The sequence below is a fragment of the Papaver somniferum genome, unplaced genomic scaffold (assembly GCF_003573695.1).
Source record: "Papaver somniferum cultivar HN1 unplaced genomic scaffold, ASM357369v1 unplaced-scaffold_19, whole genome shotgun sequence".
NCBI classification, from domain to species: Eukaryota; Viridiplantae; Streptophyta; class Magnoliopsida; order Ranunculales; family Papaveraceae; genus Papaver; species Papaver somniferum.
This window is the reverse complement of record NW_020628818.1, coordinates 1-8,903: the sequence shown is the minus strand read 5'-3', so window position 1 is coordinate 8,903 and position 8,903 is coordinate 1. Positions and strand designations below refer to the sequence as shown.

Sequence of the window (8,903 nt, the reverse complement as noted above, 5' to 3'; positions counted from 1 at the left end):
GCAAGTCATCCAGAATTTATTTATTACCTAAAAATATAAAATTAAGTAAGAAAAATATTTATTCTTGAAAACAATGAAAATACAGAATATGGGATAAAATGTAGAATTAATGCACAAAGGATGAGTTAAATGCCAACAAAAAGGGATAAATATATACAACATTTGGCACTCATCACCTCCCATTAAGCGCTTGTTTTAAAGTTGACGGCCCGACTTAGCTCTTGCATGATTCATTAGCCCGCATCAATCTCTTTAATGGGAAAACATGACTTCACATCACTTGGGTATCTCATTGTCTCAAAGATATTGAAGTGGATGACCGAACCATCAAACTCCATAGTCAATGTCCCATTTTGGACATCAATCTTCGTTCCAACGGTGCTTAAGAATGGTCTACCCAATAACAAAGGTGTAGACTTTGGAGAGTTATCATCATTCATGTATAAGACATAGAAATCGGTCGGGAATACAAGCTCATTAACCTGCACCGAAACATTCCCTTTCGGGTAAACATTAGATCGGTTAGCAAGTTCAAGAACTACTCCGGTCTCCTTAAGAGGACCGAGATTTAAAGAATCATAAATCGAGGAAGGCATAATATTAATCGATGCTCCCAAATCTAGCAAAGCTCGAGTAAACCTTGTTTTACCGATTGTGCAAGGTATGGTGAAACTACCGGGGTCCTTTAATTTAGGTGGGAGTTTCTTGAGAATGAACGGCGAAGCATTCTCCCCCACACTCATGACTTCATTCCCTTTTAATCTTTTCTTATTCATGCACAAATCCTTTAAGAACTTTGCACAACGAGGAATTTGTCGAATAGGTTCAATGAGTGGAATATTGACTTGTACTTTTTTAAGGATATCCCAAATATCCTTGTATTCCAACTCTTTCTTCGACTTAGAAAATAGGCTACGAAACGGGGGTGGAGTGGTGAAAGTAGGAACCGGTTCCTTGGAATTATCCTTTGGTGTGGTTTCTTCTTTCTCTTCGACTAACTTTTCATGCACCTTATCTTGTTGATTTGGTTTCTCCACTTGTTTTCCACTCCTCAAGGAAATTGCATTACTCTCTCTTGGATTTACAAATGGTTGTGAAGGAAGATTTGTGGATTCTTGAGCTTTCAATAGGTTCACATCGGTCGCCAATTGTCCTATTTGGGTTTCCAAAGCCTTAATGGCCGATTCATTCTTTTGTTGGCTTTGTTGTAACATAGAAGTAAGACCTTGCATGCCTTGCATTAACGCATTGAGCTTGTCATCACTCGAAGAATCACGCTCCTTGACTTGTTGTGGTTGGAATTGTTGTTGAGGTTGGAAGCGTGATTGTTGGAAACCACCTTGTTGCACATATGGATTAGGAGCCTCCGCTTGCTTGTTCGCATAACTAAAGTTAGGATGATCCTTCCAACCAGGATTGTAAGTATTGGAGTATGGATCGTACTTTGGCCTTTGATTTGGATACAAAGCATTTACTTGTTCGGTCTCATCATATGAAGGTATGATAACTGCAGCCATCCTTTGCATCATTATCTCCATGTTCCCCATCCTTTGTTCAAGGTATGATGATGAATCACTAACTTCATGCACTCGCCTAACCATTGGTTCTTCTCTTGTGTATAATTGTTTCGATTTCTCCTCCATACTCTCAATCAACTCGGTAGCTTGGGCCACCGTCTTGTTCATTAGTGCACCACCACCCGCAACGTCAAGAAGAGATCTATCACTTGGGTGGAGATCTTCGTAGAAGTATTGGAGTATCATGACGTCACTGAATTGATGGTGTGGACAGCTTTCCATCAAACTCTTGTATCGCTCCCAACATTCATATAATGACTCTCCCACATTTTGCTTCATCCCACAAATCTCCTTGCGAATTTGAGTAGCTTTTGAGGCAGGAAAATATCTCTCGAGGAAAAGTTTTTCATCCATTCCATGTGGTGATACTTTCGGAAGGCAAATAATAAATAGGATGTTCTCTGGTTTAAGCAACTTGGATGTAGAGATATTTCTTTAGAGATAATTATTTTTTGAACCGTAATTCCTTGTAGTATCTCCTTTCTGAATTTTCCTCACATCTCCAGTAGATGGACCAATGTCCCAATAGACAATAATTACCCACATAAAACAATAACATGAGTTGCCTAGAAAACATGTGGCGTACCAGACAAACAATCCGTAGTTGTAATGTTGATTACGTCCGAACCGCCAGTTCCCAGCATTGTTACTCTTCTCCCATCTGTCACGCATCTGATTCGAGATTTAGGGTTTCAGTAGAAACCGCAACAGACTTGTTTATCCGTTAGGGTATAAGCATCCATATTGGACTTATGGTTTATTTAAACAATCGACCATCTCCTGCCTTTGTGTATCATCAAAAGAAATTTTGATCATAATCCTACCTCTCGTCACCATTTCCAGAAGCAGTGTTTCTTCCAGAAGTGAATCTCATGCCGAACATGATGTGGCAGTATCCGTCTCGGTGAGTTACATTTCTTCTCTTGTCTTTTGCTCGTTTAGGATGATTGATTAAAAGAAAAGAATTTATTGTAGGATAATGAAAAAAATCAGCATTCTTATCGTAGCTTGAGACCTAAACGGACGGTTAAAGCTCCTGCCGAATATAGGTCGGCTCCTGTTGATGCCGGAACGTCTGTAAGTAATTTCATAACTTCTCGACTGAGATTTTTACCATGCTCAATGGTCAATACCATTAAATACTCCATCTTTTCATCGCAGGTTGATGTTCATGTCGTCGTCGATGCTAGAAAAAGGAAGAACGGGAAATCCGCGGTTGTGACTGATGATATCAACAACTGTGTCGACGAGAACTCCACTGATTATGTGGATACTGAGGTTAGATCTCGTGCTCCTGAGTATCCAACAACTGGACTCCCGTTTGAGGCTCCCATGATCAACAATTGCCTGAATAATGAATTGGTTGGGGGATTCGTCATTCCCAAGTGTCACGCGCCCCTTTACACCAAAATTTGGAGAAGGTACGGGCATATTGCTACGAACGAAGTATGGAAAGGCTTTCTACCAAACCTCTTAACTACAGTTGCAGGGTTGTTACCGATCATTGAAGAGATGAACCGGACGCATCTGCGAGATGTCAAGAATCATGAACTGAACAAATGGGATGAGATTATTTCAAACTGTGAAACCCTGCAGTTTAACATAGGTTGGCTTCGTCATCGACTCGAGATGATCAAAATTCACAAGGCGGCGACCGCTGCTGATACAATTTCCTCTTCTACTGCCATATAGGAGGAAGAAAAGACACTCGCCTTGGAGTCATCACGAGTTGAGAAGGCAGTTCAGGACTTGAAGGTGAAAACCAAAAATTTCCATAAGAAGCTTGACAGGGTTTTCTATAGAGATTATCCTCTGTTGGATGGTTTGTTCTGAGTGAGAGGAAGATTTTATGTAGGTTTGAGGTTTTGTTTTGAATAAATTAGGTGATTGGAAGATTTTTGTGAGATTCATAGGATATTTTGAATTTTGAGTGAATGAGCATATTGTTCTTTTGGAGAAAACATAAATTACATTTAGAAATTTAATACTTCCAATGATTGTTCAAGCATAATACGCCTTGAGCCACTTGTCGTCGATGATGTTTCCTTCAACTCCTCCATTAACAGCTAAGATTTTGTAATATCCGCTGGATACTGCCTTGATGATTGCATAAGATCCTTCCCATTTCGGATAGAACTTGGGAGCGGACATGTCTTGTTGGATATGATTTGTTGTTTTCAAAACCAAATCTCCTACTTGAAATGTTCGAGTTCTTACCAGTTTGTTGTAGGCCTTGTAAACCCTTTGTTTGTAGGTTTCTACATATTTTTCCACCTTGGCTCTTCTTGAATCGAGCATGTCCAATTCAGCAATTCTTGAATCTAAGACTTCTGCTTCATCTCATTGTAATCCACTAGCTGATGTGATTCTTGCAGAGAGAACCTTCATTTAGGCTGGGAGAATGGCATCGGTGCCATAAACGAGAGAGTATGGTGAAGTCCCAATTTATCTTCTTGGTGCGGTTCGGTAGGCCCACAAAGCCATGGGAAATTCCTCATGCCACGTCCGTGGATTATCATGAACTGTTCGATTGAGAATCCGGATCAAGGTTTTGTTGGTACTCTCCTCCTGTCCGTTTCCTTGGGGATAGTATGGTGTGGATTAAATCTGTTTGATTACGTATTCTTCGAGCAATTCTGCAACATGTTTGTTGGAGAAAGGAGTTCCATTATCCGTGATGATATGTTTAGGAACGCCGAATCTGAAGATGATGAACTCTTTGATGAAAGATGCGATTGTGACTCCAGTGGTGCTTCGAAGAGGAATAGCCTCGACCCATTTGGTGAAATACTCTGTTGTTGTGATGATGTATCCATGATGCTTTGAAGATGCCAAATTGATCTTTCCTATGATATCCAGTCCCCAGCTATAGAAGGTCCACGAACTACTTACAGAATTTAATGGAAGATAAGGAGTGTGGATGAGGTTACCATGAACTTGGCATTGATGACATCTCCGAATGTAGGCAGCTGCGTCATCTTCCATGGTTGGCCAGTAATATTTTTCATGGATTTGGAGAAACAATTTCTTCTTCCCTTGGTGTTCACCTTCATGCATTTCTTTCAAAATTATGGCAATTTAATGCTCGGCCAAGCATCTCAGGAGATTCCCACCGAAGCTTCTGCGATACAAAATCCCTTCCAAGTAGACAAAACGTTTGGATCTATGAATGATTTTGATTGCACCTCTCTTCTCTGACGGAAGATTGTTATCACGAAGATATGTTATGTAAGGTTCTCTCCAGTCCCCAGTGTGATGAAGTGTTAGAACCTCCAAATTATGAGGTGGTGTCTGACAATTGGGACATGATCCTTGCAGCATCCTCGACTGAGCTCCCATGGAAAGCCAATAGTATCCGATCCTTTGAAGCCTTTTGTAAAGTGTGACCACTAGAGTTTGCCCACATACTTCTTCATGTATACGTTTGAGTTATTCACCGGCTTCTTCATCTCCGAGGCATCGAGACAGGGATCCATCAGGATTGCGATAATATAACGCTCCGTGCAGCAGGAAAAAGTTCTTCAACTCCTTGAGGCTAATTTTCCCCTCCGTAAGAGAATTGCTCAATTCATGAATAATGGGCGCTTGCCAGTCGCTTGACTGAGGATCTTCGACTTGAATAAGCTAGGTGGATGACACATCGCGTCTTTGCACAGTGATGGATTTCTCAGACCCCTCAAATTGCAGTTTGGATGCTAGGGTCGCTAGACAATCAGCATGTCTATTGTTGGTGCGTCCGGTATGGACAATTGTTGCATCGGAAAAATGAGCTAATAGTCGTTGTGCCTCAGTCCTGAATGGAGCAAGTGTTATCTCTTTGAGAGAGTATACGCCATTCATTTGATTGACCAGCAACTTTGAGTCTCCCCTGATTTCTAGATGTTTCGCTCCTGCTTTCTTGGCCAAAGATAACCCTATGAGAAAAGCTTCATATTCAAGCCGAAAGGCATTACTGCATAGTGGAAGTTTCCAATGGGAGTTCTGAATGCAGTCTTGTTAGCATCATGTTCGTACATCTTGATTTGGTTATATCCACTGTAACCATCCATGAACGAGAACATGTCATGGACACTGGTTGCATCAAAGAGCATATCAATGTTTGGCAATGGAAAGTCATACTTTGGGCAGCACTTGTTCAGGTTCATGAAACCTACACATCACCGGATCTGTCCATTTTTCTTCCTGACTGGGACAATGTTCGCCAGCCATGTTGGATGTTGAATGGGTTTGATGAACCCTGCTGTTAGTAGTTTCTAGATCTCCATCTTGATTTGTTCCTCAACTTCGTGTCTGAATTGCCTGGGCGGATGTTTGACGGGTTTGGAACCGGGAATGATGTGCAGATGATGAGTAACCAATTTGTCTTCTAGGCCAGGCATCTCTTCGTACGTCCAGGCGAAGATATCTTGATACTCTTTCAACAGGCGTATCAATCATTCTCGTTCCTCAGGTGAGAGAGTAGAACTGATTAGAATTGGCTTGGGTTTTCATCCGTTCCAATGTTGATAGTCTCGAGGTCGTCGGTTGTGGAATCTGTGCCATCTTGCAGCTGTCGTGGTGCATCTTGAATTTCTTCATCGGGCGATTGCTCACTCTGGCATGATTCTTCAGGGAGGGGAGACTTTTCATCGACCTACCCTGTTAATTGCTAATCCTTACGACGGAGATAAATGACTCTCCCCTGTGCATCATAATCAGTAATAAAGTTGGACTTTTTCGGAGTCGTACCTTGACCTTGACGACGCTTGAGTGATGTGGTGGACAACTTGACGGGTTTAGTATTTGTTGATGATGGTTTGTCGACTTTCTCAATAGATTTCCAACTTGGGAGTGGAATACTGCATATCTTGCTTGGAGGTTCGGGGATGCTCTTTGGATGTTCCAGGAACTCAGCATCGTAAACCGGAGCATAAGGAGACACTGAGGCTGGGATACAGACAATTTTGTTATTGAACATAGCTTTCATACATTGGTGGTACGTCGAAGGAACAACTTTATTGTCGTGAATCCATGGCCTTCTGAGTATCATGTGATAGTCAGGGTCTTTCTCGATCACGTGAAATTTGACAGTGGATTGAATCGGCCCTACTTTCAGATCCACATAGACATACCCGTATGTGTGACTCTGGCTTCCTTCAAAACCCGTCATCAATATGGGATGATGAACGATCTTGCTTTGTGGAACTTTGGCCTCCTTGAGAGTCTTCACAGTGATAAGATTCGTGGAAGCACCTGTATCGATGAGAACTCTCCTGAATTCAGAGTCCTTAATGGAAGCAGTAACGAACAAGGCTCGGTTATGCCCTTCCTCCGCTATTCGGTCTTCCTCAGTGAAGATGATGTTGTTGATTGAGAGTTCAGATACCATGGAAACTTGTTCAACCACCGGAGATGATGGAACTATTCACACATAAGATGATATTTTGTTGAGAGCGAAAAACGTGTCTGTACGTTGATATCTGGAGAAATGCAGAAGTTCACATAGATTCTCGATTAGATGTGTGACCTCTTGTTCCACCGGCTTTTCATAAGTGGTGAAGTTGTTGGATTGAGGGTTAGCGTCAGTGGTGTCAAGAGATGTGCGTTCCACAACTTGATCTCCTAAGATTCTTGTCAGGTCCACCATGCAGTTGAACAAATTATCAATTGCTCTTTTCAATCGATTTATGTTCATTTCCAAAATCTTTTGCCTTCGTGCCAGTTCAGCTAGTGACGGAATTTCTCCATCAAATGCACCAATATATGAAAAGGGAGTAGTAAAGTACGGATGATGAATGTTACCAGAATCATTTGGGTGAGTTAGAGAAGCGTCACCATTTGAAAGACTCTGATTGGAGTTTTGAGAAACTGAACTAGATCTAAGACCAACCATCTTGCGAAAATGAAAGATTGCAACCGAGAGATTAATCTCCCACTGTGGTCGCCAATTCTGTATATGGGGAAAAACGTTTTTCTGGTTTTCTAGGAAAGTGGAGAGTCGAGCGTGTTGTCGAGACTCCTCAACCGAGCGAACTGCTGAACCTCACACAAATACACCGCTGCAAAGGGGGTGCTTAGATTAGGGAAATCAATCTGTATGACTCCGGCCTAAACTAAGACAATGGCCGTTCCAGAGTCAATTCGGTCGCAAAGAGGGAGATGGGTTGATCTGTAGAATGGAAGATGAGAGTTGTGTGAGATCAGTGATGATCAAGGATTGTGGGTGTGTTGAAGGTTTCTGCAATATTGATGAACTACTAAAGTTGAGTTATGTGAATAAGTTTATATCGAGTTGTTGACGGATAATGATGATAATCGATGATTTATGATATCCTGATGTCCTCGATTTAGACTTATTTATATTGCAAGAATGATGTACCACTGATCCCTGTAAGTGTGACGGTTTCTTGAGTGAAAGAGTGGCAAAGTGGGAGATCGTGGTAAAGTCAGTTCCATGTCGTGCGGAATCTTTACTGATCGTGCACCCACTACTTTGCTAACTCCTTCAACCGTTTACACGACTTACGTACATTTCTCGTTGTGGATGAATCCACGTGCTGTAGATCGCCAGACCAAAACCCTAAGTGATATCCCCCCATTTGTGACGTGATTGATATTTCACGAATCGTGGAGTCTGCAAGGAAGACGTGTATTAGTTGGTCAGTTGTTGTCTGATTTAGACTGTGAGTCTAGTTTTGTTGAATCGAGTATAAGTGATGAATGCTCCGCGACTCATGGATTGAACATGTAGTTCTGAGATGTCAATGAATTACTGACTAGAGCGACTAAGAAAGTATTTCTCAACTCAACGAATTTCCGAATATTGAGAGTTTGTCGAGCAACTGATCAAGTATTGCTCAATTCGACGAATTGCCGAATATCGAGAGTTTGTCGAGCAACTGAGAAAGTATTGCTCAATTCGACGAATTTGATAATTTTGGTGTGCAACTGAGCAAGGGTTGCTCTATTCAAAAAAATACTGAATATTGGTAATTTGACGTGCAATTGAGCAAGTGTTCCTCAATTCGACAAACTACTGATGAATTACCGAATATTGATGGTTGGATCAATATTCGAGCTACTGAGCAAGTATTGCTCAATTCATAGAGTTATTTACTGGTGTCGTGACCCAATAAAATATTAATCAAAAATATTGGTAAATTACCGAATATTATTAATTTGGATGTTGATTGCTGAATCAACATAATTTTGTGTTTGAACTTGCTCAGAATGGTGATTCATCGAGCTTTTGTTCGAAACCCTAATTTTTGATCAATCCTTCAACAATTGGTGAATTGCTGAAAATTGGTCATGAGTGAAGAGGACCGACCACATGGGATGATGAAC

General features: G+C 41.3%; 1 protein-coding gene across 1 annotated transcript; it reads right to left on the bottom strand.

The window, feature by feature from the left end:
• Window positions 1–233: 233 nt before the first annotated feature.
• LOC113338897 lies at window positions 234–2,451 on the bottom strand. The gene is made up of 2 exons (XM_026584293.1): window positions 2,402–2,451; window positions 234–1,200 (listed from the first exon to the last, which is right to left on the bottom strand). Exons 1-2 carry the CDS (start codon window positions 2,449–2,451, stop codon window positions 234–236), a joined length of 1,017 nt encoding a protein of 338 aa, XP_026440078.1.
• Window positions 2,452–8,903: the final 6,452 nt, after the last annotated feature.